We start from the raw sequence: 20,795 nt of genomic DNA on the forward strand, positions 1-20,795 counted from the left end.
TCTGAAGGCGAAGGCAAAGGCAAAAGAACCAGAAGTTAAAGGTTGTCCTAGGCTACATATCAAGTTTGACACCATCCTGGATTACATAAGACCCTGTCTTTTTTTTTTTTTTTTTTTTTTTTTAATGACAAAAGGTATGTGCCTGTCTCCAGCTGGCATAAGACAAGCTTTTTCCAGAAGCTCTGTAGGGAGTCTCGAGGTTAGATGGGATCCCAGGATATCATATCCTGGCCCCGGCTCTATCTGAATTCCCTGATAGTCAAGAAGGAGCCCTCTCACACAGGCTCCCAAACACCAAGCTCAGTTCTTGGCACAGATGTTGGCTGAAGAAACCTCTGCGTATTACACTGTGTGTGGCCCACAGGCTAGATGGGCAAGATGAGAGGCTTTGGGGAAGACAGACAGACAGACATCCATCAAAGAAAGGGGCCTCTTCGATCTGGGACTGTAATGTCAGGCCTTACTAAATCTGTCCTCTGAAGGTTCTAGAAACAAAGCAGAGGAGATAGGAGCTCCCTGACTGGTGGGAGGAAGCTGCAGAAACAGCTTTGTGGCCTACCGTGGAGGCCTCCAACCGCGTATGTCAGAGCTTATTAAAACTTGGGCAAGAGCTCAGCGATTAAGAGCACTAATTGCTCTTCCAGAGGTCCTGAGTTCAAGTCCCCAGCACCCACATGGTGGCTCACAATCATCTGTAATGAGATCTTATACCCTCTTCTGGTGTGTCTGAAGACAGCTACAGTGTACTTACATATAATAAATAAATCTTAAAAAAAAAAAAAATTGGGGCAGAAGGGTTGGGACGTAGCTCAGTGGCAGACCTCTTGTTCTGCATGAAGCCCTGGGCTTGTTTGCGAATGTTATGAAAAATAATAATATTAAGCAAACTGAAACATTTACATCCTTTGTGGGAGTGGGATGCGTTCTGCCCTGTTCAAACTCGAATGAACTTGGATTCCAGGTGTCTGCCACCATGTGTGGCTTCAGTCTCTCTCTTGCACATCTCAGGTTCTTAGTAGGCTTGTTTTTCTTTGGGTCCCTAGTAGGCGACTGTGAGTAGTGGCAGATGATAGACAATGTGGATGTAGATGTTTTTTACTGTGACTGAAAGTTCAAGTGCCTTAAGGCACAGGGTAGGAGAGTCCAGGCTTGTCTGGGTAAAAAATGAAGGTACAGTTACCCCAGCCCCTGAGAACCCTCAGCCTGTGCTCCCATTGATTTGGGCCTCCCAAGAGCAGCAGGTGGGCAGCTCTACTCAGCCCACCCTCACCTTGTCTTTGCCTCTGCCCAGGTGGCTGTCCTACCTCCTGCTGTTCATCCTGGACCTGGTTATCTGCCTTGTCACCTGCCTGGGTCTGGCCAGGCGCTCCAAGTGTCTCCTAGCCTCGTGAGTAGCCTTTTTTATGGTCCAGAAGCAAAGAGTCGGGACTAGGGCAAAGTAAGACCCTGAGAGTGGTAGTAGCCAGTCTGCCCCTCCTCCGCACTCAGCCCCCCTGCAGGGCTCCTCCTGTGTCTTTGGGCTGTCACAGCTTGGTCTCTTCAACCAAAGTGTTGAGATCCACAGCCCTCACCTAGCATTTAACCGAGATGGGGTGGCGGTGGGGGTCAGTGCATGGGAAGATAGGGCTCTGCTTAGGAGGAAGGGTGCTGAATTTAGGTAGGATGACTGCTGTCCCAGAGACCCCCTCCTATTACCTTGCAAGATCCCAGAGTGTCTGCCTCTCTCCTAGCATGCTGTGCTGTGGAATACTGACCCTGATCCTCAGCTGGGCTTCTCTGGCTGCTGATGCTGCTGCCGCAGTGGTAAGTGAAGGGGAATGTGGGTGGCTGGTCTGACCAGGACAATCTGTCTGTCCTGTCCTGTCCAGACGGGTGTGCTTTGGGTCTGTCCCTTATCCACCATCCCAGAGTCTCAGGACTAAAGAGGTTTGGATCACTTTGCCCAAGTTCAGAGACAGAAAGGGGTTTGTCCAAAGCTACAGGGCTTTGGGGACAGAGCCAAGACGAGGCATACTGCTTGTTTGGGCATGCAGAGAACTCGAGGGTGGCCAGGTAGCTTCCGTGTGGGCATGAAGCACCAACCTAACGGAAGCTGAGTGGGTTCAGAAGCATGTTCCTTTACTTGCTGCCTGACATAGGTACACAAAAGGGGACATCTTTACCTTCTGTCCCTACAATCTGGTCACTCTCACACTCGTGAGTGTGTGTGTGTGTGTGTGTGTGTGTGTGTGTGTGTGTAATTTTTGTTTAAGATTTATGTACTTGTTTTATCTAAGTACACTGTCATTGTCTTAAGATGTACCAGAAGAAGGCGTCAGATTCCATCACAGTTGGTTGTGAGCCACCATGTGGTTGCTGGGATTTGAACTCAGGACCTCTGAAAGATCAGCCAGTGCTCTTAACCACTGAGCCACGTCTCCGGCCCTCCATATAAGAATGTAAAAACAAACAACAACTAAAACGGAAACCCACCAAAAACACCAATTTTTGGGGTCACTTACGTACACTATCACGCTGAGCCACCTGAGTGCTCATTCACTCGGCAGGGGGTGTTGTGTGTGCTTTGTGTGCCTTGATCTGCAGGACACAGGAGGACCTGGTGTCCCCTGGTGACAGTCACTTGTTTGGAAAACATTGTGTGAGTCCCTAGTTAGAGGCGCTTGCTCGGTGAGTGTGTGTTGCTGTGTGTCTGTGGGAATATGCCTGATCATACAGCTGCACATGTGCTGGAGCGATCCCAAGGACCCACTGTGATTCAAGGGCTGTGGCCAACCCATGGTCTGCACCTGCTCTTCCCTACCCACACCAGGCCTGGTGTTCCTGGGGATGGCTCGGGCATTCTTTTTTCAAACACACAGAATAAATGGCTCCTGGTGCCACCTGGTTCTGCCGCTCTTGGTGGAGGCTTGCTTATTCAGGAGTGCTGAGGAGCCAGTTCTGGTGATACAAACCTATGCCCCCAGTTACTCTGGAGACTGAGGCAGGCAGACTGCAAGTTAAAGGCCCGACTGAACTACAGAATGACTTTAAGGCCAGCCTAATCAACTTAGTACGGCTTTGTCCTAAAAGGGGGGTAGAGAGCTGGCTCGGCACTTAAGAACCCTGTTCTGTTGCAGAGAACCCGGGTTCCTATCCTGGTACCCACATGGTGGCTTATACAAAGCTCCAATCCCAGAGGAAGCTGACTTCCTCTTCTGACTTCCAAGGACACCAGACACACAGGTGGCACACACATGCATGCACATACTTACACATACAAACACACACATGCTACCCATACACATAAAATACATCTACAGGGGGGTGAGTGGGACTGGGAACATAGCTCAGTGGCAGAACGCTTGCCGGGTATGTAAGAGGCCATAACTTAGTTCCCAACAGTGCGCCAAATGGCTGTGACATGACACTTGATCTTCCCAGCAGAGGGGTTGTAAGTTTAAGGGTTGCATGCGCTCCTATCCCAAAACAAACAAAAGAGAAAGGAAATGGATGTTTCTCTTGTCTCCCCTTTCTGTACTGTGACCACACACAGGGACTGGTGCAGAAAGGATGGTCGCTGAAGCCCAGGCTGGGCTCAAACGCATCCTGGTAGCTTTTGAAGTGTTGTAAACAGTGTAGGGAGGGGCTCCGCTCCCCAGAGTGATGGGCACAGCTGCCTGCCTGGCAGCCTCCCCTCCAGAGACAAGTGCAGGCACAGGGAAGCTTTGCGAGCTACAGGGGTGGGTCCAGCTTCTGGCAGCCTCTGCCTTTTGAAGAAATGATAGCATCCAGCTTACCACCGTGAGCTACCCCTCGGGGGGCTGGCTTCCTCCCAGCAGGGGCTTCTCCTACCAAGCATCTTGCGGATAGGCCGTTTTATCTAAGGCCGGGTGCTGTGGAATGCCAGGGAGCTGGGAGCTATGCCAGTTCCCTGGTTCCTTTACCCAGGCCCTTGTGCGGGAGAGAAGAGCGTGAGGGCACTGAATGGGCCTTTGACAGAGCTGAGGCTGCTGTAGCATTTTAATGGGAAGAGGGGTGTGGAGGAGCTGCTGGGGGGGGGGCACCAGCTGTCAAGGGGTCATTGTGCAAAGCTTTTGTGTTCCTCCCCTGTCACCCTGCCCTCTGAGGCCTATTTTGAGGGCAGTGGAACCAGATTCACACCGTCGCCCTTCCCCCAACCTGCCCACCAGACAGGGCATGGAGACAGTATGGCCTCTGAAACTATTCCAGGGCATGCCAGGTGGAGCACAGGGGAGCCAAGCTCAGAGTCTCCTGACCTGTGGCCTACGTCCTCCCTGCTGGCCAACCTGTCCATCGCTGTGTCCTCAGTAATGAGCCACAGACACACTTTCAGAGCTGTGGGTTCTTTGGGCCAAGGAGAGGCAATACCAAGAGGGAAGGAGGTTGGTAAGGAGTTGCCGTGGGTGCTTTGTCTGCAGCAGATGTGAGAGAACACTTCCAGAACATCCAGACCTGAGGAGTGGCAGGCGAGGCAGGGGCATAGCTGCTAGAGCCCCCAGCGTTGGCCATGCCATCCTTTCATTCCTTCCTAGCAGAAGAACCTCTGGAAAGTTACTGGTGTTCTCCGTGCCTCAGGCTTCTCCAGTGTAAAATGGGGAGAATAATAGTGCCCGGTGCCTCAGAATAAAAGGGCACACGGTGACTGTTCAATGTGTAGTAGCCATCTTGGCTTCTGACACCCCTGCAGGCTCAGTCTGGGCCAGGCTCTGGGCAGCTTCTCTCACCCACCTCACTTGCACGGGGTGCTGTCTTCCTCATCTCTGCCCTTTCTCCATCCCATTCACCATCGATAGAATACTGTATGGACACATACATGCATACGTGCACGGGTGCATACCTACCCACACGCTGCACTCACACATACATACGTCACCATCACTGATAGATGTGGCTTCTCACAGCAAGCCATGTACTCCATAATATCTTAACCCACGTTCTCTCCTGGCCTTTGCAGAGAAAGAAGCTTTAGCATTAGTAAAGCTTCATAAAGGGGTTCCTGGTTCCCCCTCTTTGGAGCCCAGTCTTCCTGAGGTGTGACTCAAACACAGTAGCCTTATTCTGTTGACCCAGGCAGCCCTAGCCTGACTCCCCATCTTTGCTACTCCAGCCAAGGGCTGAGGGTATACCTCCAGGCCTGCTGGCGCTGCATCTCCATTGATAATAATAGACCAGCTGATTCATTATGTATGTTGGTGGTTTGTGTATAAAACCCTTCTCCGTGGTCTTGAGTGCCTGTGGGTGATTGCATTTGTTGAGGGGAGGATGATCATGATTGTGTGGGAGGGGAGATGAATGTCGGGGTACTCTGGAGAAGTTTCAAATCCAGAAGAGCCTATTGCTCTCCAACAACCACACACACATTTTCCCAGTTCTCCATTTGCACCAGTGTCAGATCTGGGTTCAGAACATCCTAGGCCGCATCTCTTTCCTGCAGTCACACTGACTGACTTCAAGAGTCACTTAGCCAGGCCAGTCCTACCCCTCTGACTCCCTGCCCCTGGTCTCAGCAACAGAAAGCTGCCCCAAAGTCTCCAAGATGAACTCTGTGCCAACCTCACCCTTCAGAAGACAAGTCAGGGCCGTGTGTGTGTGTGTGTGTGTGTGTGTGTGTGTGTGTGTGGTGGTAGAGGGCAGGTGGATCTCTATGAGTTCAAGCCCAGCCTTGTCTACATAATGAGCTCTGAGACAGCCAGAACTACATAGTTAGACCCTGATTTTTGGGGTTGGGGGGCAGGTGACAAGGTAGGGACCTTCCATAGTTTCACCACCAGAGTGTGCAGAGCTTGACAGTTGCAAGAACACCATTGAAAAGAACAAAGAAGCCTGCGTGCAAGGGAATCCTAGCCCCAGACACATGCCTGCAGCTGCCCCGCCCCCTGCAAAGATTCCCACCCTCCTGGGTATCCGTCACTGAAAAGGCATTCAGAAGTAAGAGCTCACACTCCAGAAAACCTTGCATAGGGTCATATGTGAGGTGAATAGTGAATAAGACCACGAGGGTGCAGAAAGGTAAGTCGTCCAAGGTGATAGGTAAGGACAGAGGCAGGATTCGAACCCAGAAATCCCGCTCCCAGTCTCTCTTCTGCCCCCGAATGAGTTAGAGATCAAAGTGACCAGGGAAGCAGGAGCCAGGCTCATTCCCCTCATTGCTTGAGGCTCTGACCTTTACCCACTCCTGTCCCCACGATTCAGGGCACCAGTGACTTCTGCATGGCTCCTGACATCTACATCCTGAACAACACCGGGAGCCAGATCAGTTCAGGTAACGTCCTCTGGGGCCGCTGTCCCTAGAGCCGTTCATTCTCCAAGCTCAGGCTAAGCCCGTATGATCCAACTATCTACACTTTAACTTTAGTCACCCAGCATCTCCCTACCCCAGACTTAGGTTTCTCTAGACCACTGGGCCACTTCTTTGAGAGAAAAGGAGGGTGGGCTGGACACATGACAGACAGAATATCTGTTTCCTGTGATCTTCCTGATGCTGATGCTATTGCCTTGCAGAGGTGACCCGGTACTACCTGCATTGTAGTCAGAGCCAAATCAACCCCTTCCAGCAGGTACAGCCACCCACGCCAACCCTCACCCATCCCTCTGCCCTTCATCTCTGGAGCTCCTCTTTCTGGACCCTGAGCCCCACCATGTACCAAGATGGTGGACAGCCAGGCATCTTTTCACCGTGGTCCTCTTTTGGCCACTCTCTGAAGGAGGCTTTGCCTTTGGTCACACCATTCTATCCCTTTCTCCTACACTCACGAGCATGCACCTCCCTGGAGAACTGGTTACTCTGCCAGTGTTGGGCAAGAGGTAGAAGCAAACACCAAGGCTCTGTATTTCTCACAAGCTCCCTGACAAGGTCCATGCTGTTAATCTGAGGGCCACATCTGAGAAGCATGAAGACTGTGGAGCTCTTAAAAGCTAAAGGGATGTGGGAAAGACACTGTATGTGGGAAGAGCGTATTCACTGATATAGTGGTTGGGTTGACCAGATGGCTAGAGGTCTGAATGCTGGGGAGCAACTTCCTTTTATGAGTCAAGGTCCTGCATTGCTGCAAAACCAATAGAATCCACTTCATTATGCCTGTCCCCTTCAGAGTCCAAGAAGCCCTTTATAGTGTGCATAGCCTGCCCGGATCCTCCTGTGTATTTGCCTTGTGGTAATGTGGGTATAGGAGGAAAAGCTTCCTGGTAATTGTGGGACTTCTGGGAAATGGATTCTCACAGAAGGCTGTGTTCTCTCCACCCAGTCACTGACCATCTTCCAGCGCTCACTGACCACCATGCAGATCCAAGTTGTAGGCCTGCTGCAGTTTGCCGTGCCCCTCTTCCCTACAGCAGAGGTAAGGAAGCTCTAGCTGAACCCCACCCTCAGCCACCCTTGCACCTCACAGCCAGGTGTGGGTAAGCATTCTGCTACCTATGCATCTCTCACTTCCCTGTGGCTCAGCCTTTTCCTTCTATCAAAAGGCTCTCTCTAATCTTGTGGGCATGCCCTCCCCAGCTCCTCTCTCTGCCTTCTCTCTCTTCCTACTTCAGAAAGACCTTCTTGGCATCCAGCTTCTGCTAAACAACTCTGAGACCAGCCTGCACCAGTTGACTGCCATGTTGGATTGCCGAGGGCTACACAAGGTACTGGGTGAACAACTGTGGAGGGTGTGGGGTACACCAGCAGGGTACCTTTTCCCAGAGAGAAGCCAGCAAAGGCCTAGGGAAAGGACTACCAGAGCTCCCTTCAAGCCCAGACATGAGACTGAAGCCAAGTAGTGGGAAGGAAAAGGAGGTGTCTTATTTCTTGGTTTCTCTGATGGCTGATGAGGAACACCCTATGAAAGAAGCTTAGGATAGGAACCTAGGAGGTTAGTTTTAGAACATTAGAAGACCCTGATTTAAGTGATAACTGTATAGTTGTCTACTGCCTAGACTCCTGGCCATCTGGTCAACCTATCCATCTCCCCATCTCCCAAGTCAATGTTTCAATCTCATTGCCAGGATGTAATGTACACCAGACATGTTGATGCATGCTTGTACTTAGAGGCAGATGTAGGAGGATCATGAATTTAAGACCACCTGCACTGTATAGTGAAGTTGTGTCTCAGAGAGAGAGAGAGACAGAGATGAGCAGGAGCCAGATATAGTGGCACGTGCCTTTAATACCCAGATATTGGGAGGCAAAGCTAAGCGGATCTCATGTGAGTTTCACGCTAACTAGGGCTACAGAGTGAGGTCTTGTCTTAAAGAAACAAACTCAAAACATATATATATATATATATATGGTTATCCTTTGCATTACTGCAAAGAACACTGAAGATACGTGAGCACCTCACCCCCAAGCAGTGAGCCAATGTATCTCAACATCTTTCACAACCGATATGATATAGATTTAGAATAAACACATGTGTTGGTCCATGAATACCCACGCTCACAAATCATATTCACTTATACATACTTACACATGAAATAATAAACATTTTTTTAATGGAAGAGTTGTGGATATAACCTGTTTTCAATTCAGCCACCACCTCATCTGTCTAGTTGGAGATCAGTCTCCAGTGTCTGGCACACAGTAGTAGGTCAGCAAATCCTTGTCCCAAGGACTCTGTCAGGTAGCTCCAGAGAGGGGACCCTTAAAGGAATGGAAAGGTGCTTTGGAGAGGGAAGCTACCAGGAAATTACAGGTACAGGCAAGGAGTAGAGGGGCCTCCAAAGAAAAGCTCAGACCCCGGGCTTTGCCACCCTCCCTCTGCAATGGCACGTCCCTGTTTCCCCAGGACTACCTGGATGCCCTCACTGGCATCTGCTATGATGGCATTGAGGGCCTGCTCTTCCTTGGTCTCTTTTCCCTCTTGGCTGCCCTGGCTTTCTCCACTCTGATCTGTGCAGGACCTCGTGCCTGGAAACACTTCATCAACAGGTAGGGTACCAGCAAGGTGGGGGCCCACCCCCGTCCCAGCATTAAGGAAGTTTTCTGCAGGGGGCACTGATGAGCTGGTCTCCCGAGACAAAAGAGGGCAACAGAGCATCCCCCATTCAGCCTTGGCAGTCTGGCTGGATTTCCCTGGGAGCAACTGGGCCAAAGATGACAACTCTCCTGGCCACCCAAGTAGCCCTTGCTTTTCTTCCTAAGCAAGACTTTGCAAGGTGACATAATGAGAGAGCGGCCCCAAGAAACAGAAGGGAGGATCAAAGATATTTCTGTCAGGTGGGATTTTCAGGCTTCTAGGGAAGAGAGACAAAGATAAGGTGGGATTTCAGAACCTCGTGGATGGACAAGAGGGAGCAAGTGGACCACCTTCCCACCCCCACGTGTGCGCTAGAAGAGATGGGTGTGGAACTGGGGTCAGGTGCAGTAAGTTGTGCCTCTGAGGGCCATGCTTTTGTAGATGCTGAAGGAGATGTTTATGGCCCAAGAGTATCCTGGGAAGAGAGATTGAAAGCTTAATAGGACCCAGTGGCCTTGAGCCTCACCCCTAATGACTGACCGACTTCTACATCTCGTTCTAGGGACAGAGATTATGATGACATTGACGATGATGACCCTTTCAACCCCCAAGCCAGGCGCATCGCGGCCCATAACCCCACGAGGGGGCAACTGCACAGTTTCTGCAGCTACAGCAGCGGCCTTGGCAGCCAGTGCAGCCTTCAGCCTCCCACCCAGACCATCTCTAATGCCCCTGTCTCTGAGTACATGTACGCACAGTAGGGTCCCTGAGCCTCTTGCACCCAGGCTGGGTGGCATGGGGGAAGGGAGGGTACCAGAGGTCAAACTTGTTCTCCCAACTGTACCCCAGGATCCCTGATAGGAGCATCTAGTCACCCCTCCACAGCCTTGTGTGCTGCCTAAAGCACACCACAGGTGTCAAGCAGTGAACCTTGACCACAAGCCCCCAGGATGATCTCAGGCCCGAGAAGTTGTATTTCTCCAAGCCACGCTGCTCCTGGCATCTCTCCCTGGTTAGCTGCCTCTTCCCTGGTTCCCCTAGAGCAGTGGTTCCCACCCTGTGGGTCACGACAGCCAGAAGGGGTCACGTATCAGATGTTTACATTACGATTCCTAGCAATAGCAAAGTTATAGTTACGAAGTAGCAACGAAAATAACTTTCTGGCTCTGGATCACCACAACATGAGGTATTAAAGGGTCAAAGCTGGGAAGGCTGGGAACCACTGCCCTACGACTCCCCCTGTACCTTGAGGCAGAGTCTCACACTGTAACCCAGGCTGTCCTCAACCTCCCATGTGCTGGGATTACAGGTGTGAGCCATGCCCACACAGTCTTTGTTGTCCTACCCACAATCCCTCCATCATACCCACCACCCTCAACTCCAATCGAGAGTTCATACACACATACCCGATCTCCTCTTGGCCCACAGGAACCAGGCCATACTCTTTGGCGGGAACCCACGATATGAGAACGTGCCACTCATCGGGAGAGGGTCCCCTCCACCCACAGTAAGTATCCTCCATGGCAAAAATCATTGCCCGGAATCCCTGTCAGAGACATAATCAGAGATAAACACTGTCAATGCAACGTGTGATCCCCTCAGAGAAGGAAAGTAAAGTAATGGCTCTGTTATCAAATAAGTATTAAAGCAGCCTGCCACACGTCACGGGCACCCGTTACCCAGACCATAAAGACTCGAAGCAATCTCACCCTGTTAGACAGCCTCCTGGGCATGGCCCTTTGCACAACCATCCTGAAGATAAATGGCCTTTGTCTTCAAGCGAGAGGTCCAGGAACAGCATTTGTCACACTGGCACTTCATAAATCCACCTGGTACTTAGGGTGGTCATGCTTGGCTGGCCGTTGTTTTAACTCAAAGGGCAAAACTAATTTCTCACATCACGTGACAGCCAATGGGCTCTAGCTTAGAGCCAGACACCTAAGCAGTCATGGGAGATTGTGGGGAGGGGGGACACACACACATACATACACACACACACACCACTGTCTTCTATGATAATAACCCCTATATAGCCTGCAAGGGGCACTCCTGGGGCTAGGGATGTGGATTCAGTTGGTAGAGTCCCTGCCTAGCACATACAAAGCCTTGGGCTCCAACCCCAGCGTCAAATAAAACTGGGTGTAGTGATTTAAGGTCACGTAGAACAAGTTCAAGATCAGCTTGAGATGCAAGAGATACTACCTCAAAAAGAGAGAGAGAGAGAAAATTATTCCTGCATTATAATTCCAGAAGGAGATTGCCTTGGCATTGTTTTGTTTGTTGGTTTAATGTGCGTGGGTTGTTGTTGTTGTTGTTGTTGTTGTTGTTTTGCCTGCTGGTCTGTCTGTGCACCACAGGCATGCCTGGTACCTGTGGAGGCCAGAGAAGACAGGGAATTGAAGCAGGAGCCTCTTGAAGAGCAGCCAGTGTTTTTAACCTCTGAACCATCTCTCCAGCTCCCCTTGCACCTTTTAAACAGGTTAGGGCTGAGCTAGCTCACTGGTGGAGCACTGGCCTAGCATGTCAGAGGCGCTAGGTTTGCCCCTCAGGAGAAGAGTCCCTTACAGCAAGATTCCTAAAGAGGATAAATACAAGAGGAAAAGAGGGTCTGTCTCTTGTCCAGCTGTCTGTCTTCCCTGTCCATCCTAGTTTGCTTTCTATTGCTGTGATAAACAGTAGGTCATCACCCTAGTCCATTACTGAGGGAACTCAAGGCAGGAGCTGAAGCAAAGACCATGGAGGGCGCTGCTCACTGGCTTACTCAGCCTGCTTTCTTACACAACCTAGGGCCACCTGCCCAGGGATGGCATCACACACTAGGCTGAGCCCTCCCATGACAACCAGCAATGGAGAAAGTGACCCACAGCCATGCAGTACGAGGGAGGCCTTTTCTCAGTTGAGCTTCCTTCTTCCCAGACTACTCCTATTTAAGTTGACAGAAAACTAAAAGCATTCTTCCCTTCTCTGTTGTGTGTTTGTTGTTTGGGATATGGTGTCATATAGATGCAAATGACCTTGAACTCCTGACCCTCCTTCCTCCACCTTCCAGGTGCCGAGACTCTAGACCTGTGCAACTGATTTCTTTTTTGTACCAAGGAACACTGAAGAAATCTCCTTGGGTTCTGGTGCTAGGGGTTGAGCCAAGACCTCATGAGTTATAGCTAAGCTACCGAGCTGTATCCCTGGTCCTTTTATTTGTAATTTGTGTTTCCCCTTAATCCTGGGGCCTAAGTGTAGCAGTCTGGCTTGGTGCTGTAGTGGCCTATTCAGGACAACTGTGACCAGTTATGACCTTCCTCCACCCCAGCTAAACACAAGGCCCCCAGGACCATGCCTGGTAGGGGATCTGCGCCTCTTGCCTTTCAACCACTTCCAACCAGTACCAGAGTAGGGGCCCAGGGTGTGCTGGGTGGGTGGGCAACTGGAGAAAATGCCATACTGTCTGTTCCCAGGGTAGCATCCACAGAACCCAGGATTATTGCTTAAGATAGGAACAGCCTAGACTCTGGTGCCCAGGTGCCTGGGATCAAATCCCAGCTTATACCTTGTGGCCTCTATGACCTGGCACATGGCCTCTGCCTCTCTGGCCTCAGTTCTTCCATATGTAGAATGGGGAAGACATTTGCCTGAGCGCTGAAGGGACTGACTCATTAGACCACTGTAAGAATGATCGCGTGCAGTTTACTGTCAGTGCCACACACGGCTGGCTGCTTCTCTTCCTTTTCCTTTTCTCTTCTTAAACTTCTCCACAGTGGTGTGGCATTCATAAGAGTCCAGAGTGGAAGTCTCTAGGGAGAGTGGGTAGACTTATTGTCCGGCGTCTGCTCCCATTGGGGGCGTTCAGCCTGCCCATCCATGTAGTTTCAAGGAGACGGCCTAATATGGTAGAAATGCTGGGTACCAGGGACCGGTGAAATGGACCTGGGCCCTGGGAACCCAGGAAGTACATAGATAGGCAGTAAGTAGCACCTAGCCTGCCTGCTGCAAAGCCTATGGCAACAAATCTGATATTCCATCCCACAATTCCCTTGTCCTTTTATCCCGAAAACCTTACCTACTTTTCTTTTGTTACTGTTATTTTAAGATTTATCTCCCCCTCTCTTTCTGTGTGCATGTGTGTGTGTGTGTGTGTGTGTGTGTGTGTGTGTTTGCATGTGTGGTGTGGGGGTGCACACAGAGGATTAAGGGAATTGTATTCCTTGAAGAAGTTATAAGCTTTCCGGAAGTGGATGTTAGGAGCCGAACTCGGGTCTTCTGGAAGCGCAGCCACCTCTCCAGCCTCCTAATTATTTTTTAAAACAGGGTTTCATGCAGCCTGAGCAGACCTCTAATAACTCACTGTATTGTGGAGGCTGACTTTGAACTTCTGATGCTCCCGCCTCTGTTTCTTGAGTGCCGGGCAAACAGCATCTGGGACCTGTCCCTCCATGCATGGTTCATGGAATAGTGAGTTGCAGGCTGCACCTTTAAAATCCTACCCTGCCTTCTGTGCTAATCAAAGCCTCCTAGATCCTGTCTCCCTCCTGCTGCCAGGCCCCAGGGACACAGACTGACTTCATTATTAATCCAAGCCAAACACGATTTGGGAGACTCTGCCGCTGTGAGAAAGAAATTAATCACTATTCTGTGGTTGTGAGCAAAAGTGACTTTTAAGATTACCTTCCGCTGGAGACAGTCAGGCCGCTCTTCATGTCCTTAGCTGAGGTAAACTACAGCTGACCCTGTTTTCGAGGCTGGAAGGCAGAAAAACCCTCATTGCTTTGACAAAGCTGCCTCTATCTCAGCCAACTCTGGGAGAAGATTCCCACCCTCTGTCCCTGCTAGGGTCATCAGGAGAGATAGGTGCTGATGAAGTCTCCATGGAAATGGGTGGGATGAGGGTGTGGGCATCTGCCTCCCTCCACAAGAGTCCTGGGTGAGTGAGAGGAAGCAAGGTCACCGAAGGTCAGCCTGTTCCTTGGCCGAAAGTATCTTCCCTTAACTTTACCTCCAGGATATCTCTCTTGTGTTTCCAGACCGGTTTCTAGACACCAACAAAAATCACTCAGGGTCTTAGTGGAAATCTCTGAGTTCAAGGTCTTCCCTGGCTTTATCTCTTTATCTCTGATTAGAAGGTTTTCTATGCGGTAAAACAGCAGTATGGCTGTAAGCCCTGAAAGAGATAGGAAAGTTTTGTTGGGCGTTTGTTTGTTTGTGTGCTGAGAACTAGAACTCACCCAAGCTCTGACTACCACCAGTTCTATCCTTAGGACCCGGGAAAGCAGGAACCAACCACAAAATGAGGCTTCCTCTTTTCAGAGTTCTCTTTCCTGTAAAAGAAAAGTGACACTTTCTTATCCTTTCTGATAAGGATTGAAATAGAGGGACCACATGGCCACCCTACTTGCAACCCATCTCAGAGGAAATCTGGCTGTTCTCACTCATTCAGAGCTATAGGGTGAGCGACCCCGTTTTGATGTTCAGTCTGGCCCGGTGCAGGACTCAGGTCCGATTCCCAGTCCAAAGCGATGACCCCATAATGGCAGTATGGGGGTTCTCAGACTCACAGAAACAGACTCTCCCAGGGCAGCAGTCTGGGAGGTTTAAAGTCTAACAAACTTAGCAGGCAAGTCTGGGGAACACTGCTTTTATGGGGACCGTTTGGTGCTTGTGTGTACCCCGGAATCTTTTAAAGGGCCCAAGAAGTCTGAACTGGGCCTATTCCTGGGCAAAGCTGCCACTGCTGGCCTGGGAGCCAAACTGGAGAACCACCACTGCCTTCCTCATCAGTCCTAGAGTTTCGATGGACAGGCTTGCATTGTGGGATGTTTACACGGCTTCGTAGCGTTCCATCCCCAGTCCTGCCACAGCCGTGACAGCCGGATCATCCTTAGATATTGTAGGTATATCTGAGACACGGTCTCCTCTCATAGAGACGCACGTGGCTACCTAAGGTGCCTCATACTCATTTCCCCTCATCTTACCCCAAGTGGCATATTCTCTGTTGTATGTGACCTAGACCTCGGAAATGTCCCTGGGGTCAGGAGGCTGATCCTGGAGTCGGCGGTCCGGCAGCAGCCATGAGCTTGTTAAGAAATGCAGAATCTCGGGGCTGGAGAGGTGGATAGGTGGCTAAGTGCCCTGGCTGCTCTTGCAGAGGATTCAGGTTTGATTCCCAGCACTCACATGGTAGCTCACAGCCAGGAATACATGTGGAGCAAAAACATACCTACACGCATGCAAAACATTCTGACACATAAAATAAACCTAAAAACATTTTGTTGTTGTTGTTGTTTTACAAGAAAAGGAAATGTTGTCAGGGGTGCCTGGTGCTCTGGGCACAGGAGGAGGTAGAAGGGTTTCACCTAGGACAGCGGTTCTCAACCTGTGGGTCTCAGTCAGCCCCTTTGGGTTAGTGTGCCCGAGACCTTGAGTGTCTGATATTTATGTTATGATTCATGACAACCTTGCAGTTGTGGAGTAGGAACAAAACAGTGTTAAGGTTGGGGGTCACCAACTTATGTCCATTTGTCAAGTGGGAAAACAGGTCAGGAGAGGGTTAGAAGGCATCAGCCCACTGAGTGTTGATGGTGCAACCCCTTAATCCCAGCATCCACCAGACCTTTGTGAGTTCAAGGCCAGCCTAGTCTACAGAGCTAGTTCTAGGACAGCCAGAGCTACATAGAGCAACCCTGTCTCGAAAAAACAAATAAACGAAAAGCAGGCCTCAGCCAAAGTCATGAGGCTGGTAAAGTGTAGGGAGTAGAGGAAGGGACTGTGTGGACGTCCACTCAGTGAGGCGCCTGAGAAGAGGAGGGGGTGAACCCCTGGGCCTCACTGATCAGCTAACCTCACCTATTGGGCAGGCTTCAGTCTGATGAAAGACCTTGTCTCAAAAAACACAAGGTAAGGGGCTGGAGAGATGGCTCATCGGTTAAGAGCTGCTCTTCCAGAGGTCCTGAGTTCAAATCCCAGCAGCCACATGGTGGCTCACAACCATTTGTAGTGGTATTACACACGCATGCACACACACACACACACACACACACACACACACACACACACACAATATAGCATCTACACACATAAGATGTGCATACATGGACCTGGCTTCTATGGTGTGTGTGTGACCTATGGTCTGCTGGCTGCTAACTACCCAATCCAAACTTCCCTGGTGCACCTGACACAGTCTAGCGCCATGCCTCCTGAGAACCTGGGTGTGGAGGAAGGCAGATCCATGCTCTGTGTTTGTAAACTATGCTAGAAGCTGAAAAGCCTGGTGTCCCAGTGGATGGATGTGAGACTCAAGGTGTCAGTGGACAAGAAGGTTCCCGGGCCACACCGGTATTCCCCTGAGCTTCACAACGACTTGTGATAAAATCATTGTCTGACTGCCCTGCCTGGCCAGCTTGTCATCCTCTGGAAAATTCCCAGCACATTTGCCAATACAGTTGCTCCCCTAGTGTCCACAGAGGACTGGCTCCAGGAATCCCAAGGGTACCAAACTCTGAGGATGCTCCAGCCCGTTATGTAAAACCGTGTGCTCTTTTCCATGTAACCTGCACACATCCTCCTGTATGTTCAGGATCTCGGTCGGGTTACTTGCAATAAACGAATGCAACGTAACCTTGTAGATAGTTGCTTCATTGCCTCTGGGTGGGGTGACACACACACACAATCCCAGCTCTCTGGGCACTGAGACCTATAGGTCCTTTTGAGTTGGAGTCCAGCCTCTGTGGACTACAAAGTAAGACCCTGTCTAAATAAATAAGTGACAGAAACAAAAGAAGAAAACAAAAAGGAAACATAATGCTTAATATAGGCTTTTTTTTTTAAGTATCTTTGATCCAAAGTTAGTTGAATTCATGGGTGTGGAACTAGCATACACCGAGGGCAAAGAGGGCTGTATGTTGTCAGGGTGACCAGCTGCCCTCTTGTGACTGCTTCTCTCTCCGCAGTACTCTCCCAGCATGAGGGCCACCTACATGTCCGTGGCGGATGAACACTTGAGACACTACGAGTTCCCATCTTAGGAGCTTTCGGGTACCTGCCCCTCCTGCCAGCTTGGTTTTCAGTGGATGCAGAACCCAGCTGTGTTTCTGAACTAGAAACCGAAGGTTCCTGGACACAAACAGGCTCCTGTGGCTGCAAAGACGCAGCTGGGACTCCTGACCAAAGCCACGGGTGGATTCGAGGCCTGTGACTTGACCAGCCTCTCCGGCCTTAACTCCCCAGGATTCGGCTTTTGTTCCGGGGGCAACTGCCGGCTCAGCCCAGCTTAAGTCCCACTCTCAGCAGATGAGAGATGTCAGTGAGGCGGGGACCACCAGCCTGAGAACCCTGCCTCTTGTTAGTGTGGCCCTAAGTCCAGGCCATACCTTCCAGTTACCTTGTCCTTGGTCTCTAGGCAAGTGGTCAGGAGAACACCGGGTCCAGGATCCACATTCTGGGACCACAGGGACTCTGCGTAGACCCCAGAAGGACAGCATCATTAAGAGAACCCCCCAGAAGGGATTGATGGCTTCAAGCTGAGCACTGCAGCCTGGCCTCCTGCCACGTTCTCTGACTCCCACCAGCCACCTCCATTCTGGAACCAGGCGTCAGCTGCAGGTGGGGACAGTCTCAGGTATGAACAGAAACCTTGATAACAACTGAACTCTTTTTTTTCCCAGTGTTTGAACACATGTTGACGATCCAAAGATTCATGCCTCCTTCGCAGGCATGGCCAGTTCTTGCAATAGACTCAGGCTCGGGTTTTACACCTGATGCTACACTGTGGCTCTCACACAAGCTGTCCTACAGATCTGGAGGAGAAGCTGAGGAGTGGGTTATGGGACTTGGCGGGGGAGGGGAGTTGTTTTGCTCCGGTCTCATTATATTTCCTGACTGGCCCTGGCCTAGAACTCCCAGAGATCTGCCTGCCTCTGCCTTCAAGAGTACAGGGCTTAAAGGCAAATGCTACCTACCACACCAGGCCAGAGCCCATTGTTTTATTTTTTTGAGACAGGGTTGCTCTGTGTAGCCCTGGCATATCTCAAACTCATTCTGTAGAACAGACTAACCTCAGAGATCCACCAGCTTCTGCCTTGAAGGTGCTGGAATTAAAGGTATGCGCCATGCCGTGAAAACACGTGCTTTTATTAGTGAAACATTCTACCCCACATGGCTAGAGAATATCTCAGGCCTTGTAAAGGGAAAGAAAGACATGCTAACTAAGAAGGCTGAGGGACTTTCTCTATTCTGAGGAACAGCCATTTCTGGCCAGGAGAAAATAATGACCCCTGTCCTGCTTGCTGAGGGACCAGGTTAAGGGTCTTTGGTGCTTCTAACCTCCTACCAACCCAGAGCACACTACACACCGAAGCCCCGTGGGTAACCTTGTACTCAACTGATGGGGCGGAGACAGGGCTGTTTCCATTTCACATGGTCATCTTACTGGCAGCTCCCGGCCAAGCCACCGTCGTCACTGTGTCTCATATTAACCTGTACATACTGTGAGCTACTTTTGTGTGCCCATGTCCCGCACAGACTCGGAGCTTCGGCCTCAAGCTTTGCTTCTGATGTTTCCTCTGCAGCCGCGGAAGGACTCTTTAATGCATGCACAATAAACTAAAACTCAATAAAACTACCTACGTGGTCCGAGTGTGGGAAGTGGGACAAGGGTCACTTTCTGGTGTTCCCCAGTGGTGATGTTTCCAGACGGCGTGAGGCTGCGTGAGCCAGGACTGTGTGTGGTCTTGCCGGCTGCTCGCAGTGACGGAGCTTGCTGGATGAATTCTGTCAGTGCTGAGGAGCCTCGGGATGAGGGTAGCGATGGTTGCGTTTAAAGACGGGCGGTAATGGGGAATAGCTCGGTGGTTAAGAGCAGTGGCTGCTTGTCCAGAGGTCCCGAGTTCAATTCCCAGCAGCTACATGATGTCTCACAACCATCTCTAAATGTAGTCCCATAGGAATCTGATGCCCCCTTCTGGCGTGTAAATGTGGATACAGACATATGCATAAATAAATGGGAAAAAATGTGTGGTGGCAAAAAATAAAATAAAATAAAACTCCTCTGGGTTTTACAAGAGTCAGGTGGGCAAACCTCCGCTTGATACATGTTCGCCCTCACCTGAGCCAAGAAATAAACCGCTTCCCTTAAGACGTGCTGACTGAGTCACTTACCTTGCTGTGTCTCCTCCACGGAGGTCTCGGAGGGAGGGATTACAAGAGACTCCTCCAGAAGCCCTGTTGGATTTCAGTGAGAAATGAGCTAGGGGTTATGAGGCGGGATGGATAGGTGGCTCAGCAGGTAACTACTTGCTGCTTTCCAGAGGCCCTGAGTTCTGTTCCCAGCACCCAGATCAAGCATTTCATCATCACCTGTTGCTCCATCTCCAGAGGGGCCATTGCCCTTCTGATCTTCGAGGACAACCACATGTGCGTGACACACGCACAGAGACGTATATAGAAACTAAAAAGCAAATCTCGGGGGCTCTAGAGATGGCTCTCCATCGAGAGCACTTCCGGCTTTTGCTCAGGAATTGGGTTTGGTTCTCAGACTTTGTATGGTGGCTCACAAGCATCTGACACTTCAGTTCCAGAAATTCTGAAGCCCTCTTCTGGCCGCCATGTATGACAAACATACACAAAGGAAAACACTCACAGGTCTCATTATGTGGCCTTAGTTGACCTGGAACTCAGTGTGTAGACCAGGCTAGCCTAGGACTCACTGAGATCTACCCGCTTCTATATTCCAAGTGCTGGGACTAAAAGCCACTATGCTCAGCATACACGATGTTTTTTTCTTTGTTTGTTTTATTTGTTTTGTTTGAGACACACAGCCCCGACTGTCTCAGAACTCTCTGTTTACCGGGCTAGCCCCTGTAACCTCTGCCTTCTTAATGCTGAGACTAAAGGTGTGTACTATCACAACTGGCTATAAAATCTTTTCTTTCAAAAGAGAGAACTATTGGGCTGGAGAGATGGCTCAGTGGTTAAGAGCACTGACTGCTCTTCCAGAGGTCCTGAGTTCAATTCCCAGCAACCACGTGGTGGCTCACAACCATCTGTAATGATCTGACGACCTCTTCTGGTGTGTCTGAAGATGGTGACAGTGTACTTATGTACATTAAATAAATAAATACATTTTTTTAAAAAGAGGAATTGCTGAGTGAATGTCTCAGGTCACAAGTACCTGTGGCCTTTACCTGTTTTGTTTATTGGTGGCAGTGGTGTGTCTTTGTGGCATTTGTGTGTGTGTGTGTGTGTGTGTTCATGTGTGTGTGTGTGTGTTATGTACATAGGCCTGGCAAAAGCTCTGACCCATGGAGCCATTCTTCACCTCTGCCTGGCACTCCTCTCACGGAACCCGAGCTAGGCCCCATTTCTGCTCTGGGCTTTCCCCAAAGTTCCTTCTGAAGGTCATTCATTCCTCTTCAGACTGCCATTCACAATTAGCCCTTATTGAATATTCACCAGGAGCCAGTAGTCCTGCGTGGAGTAGATATTAATTCTTTTATTAACCCTCAGAAGAAATCTACAAGACCATTTGTTTTATAGACGAACAGGTGTATCAAGGGTCAGGGCCTGGCTGGTGTGAGGCAGGCACAGGGGTTTCATGCAGAGCCCCAGGCCCTGAGCTGGGTGCCTCGGGGTGGGCATGGGATAGCACAGTGGTCAGGCAGGAGTTGCCCAACTACACTCCTCCACCAGCCAGTCATGGGTATTCTTGCTGTATTCCTGAGAACCTTGCCTTATAGGCTGCTACTTGAGGTAGGGCTGCCTGAACACAATGTCTCCAGGACAGCCCCTTGGTCCCCACCCCACCCCCATGTCAGCTCTGGTGCTTCTCCACAGGCTAAGTGTTCACAGCCCTGTGCAGCTGAAACTTCTGGAAAG

The 20,795-nt window shown here is 50.4% G+C and overlaps 1 protein-coding gene across 2 annotated transcripts in view; it reads left to right on the forward strand.

Moving 5' to 3' along the window:
- Positions 1-19,038, forward strand: part of TTYH2 (tweety family member 2) — a 41,702-nt gene extending 22,664 nt beyond the window's left edge. The window contains exons 5-14 of one of the 2 annotated variants that reach the window (XR_013975192.1): positions 1,292-1,387; positions 1,731-1,803; positions 6,193-6,262; positions 6,502-6,557; positions 7,245-7,337; positions 7,534-7,626; positions 8,878-8,908; positions 9,499-9,684; positions 10,365-10,443; positions 16,874-16,933. Coding sequence is in view for 1 of the 2 variants with exons in the window: in XM_080923814.1 (XP_080779940.1) it covers positions 1,292-1,387; positions 1,731-1,803; positions 6,193-6,262; positions 6,502-6,557; positions 7,245-7,337; positions 7,534-7,626; positions 8,766-8,908; positions 9,499-9,684; positions 10,365-10,443; positions 16,874-16,948 (964 nt within the window). In the remaining variant the exon portion in view is untranslated. Of the gene's footprint in view, positions 1-1,291; positions 1,388-1,730; positions 1,804-6,192; positions 6,263-6,501; positions 6,558-7,244; positions 7,338-7,533; positions 7,627-8,765; positions 8,909-9,498; positions 9,685-10,364; positions 10,444-16,873 lie in introns of both variants that reach the window. The other variant, XM_080923814.1, reaches the window with a different exon arrangement.
- Positions 19,039-20,795: the final 1,757 nt, after the last annotated feature.

The sequence above is a fragment of the Micromys minutus genome (genome assembly GCF_963924665.1).
Source record: "Micromys minutus genome assembly, chromosome: 10".
In the NCBI taxonomy this organism is placed as follows: Eukaryota; Metazoa; Chordata; class Mammalia; order Rodentia; family Muridae; genus Micromys; species Micromys minutus.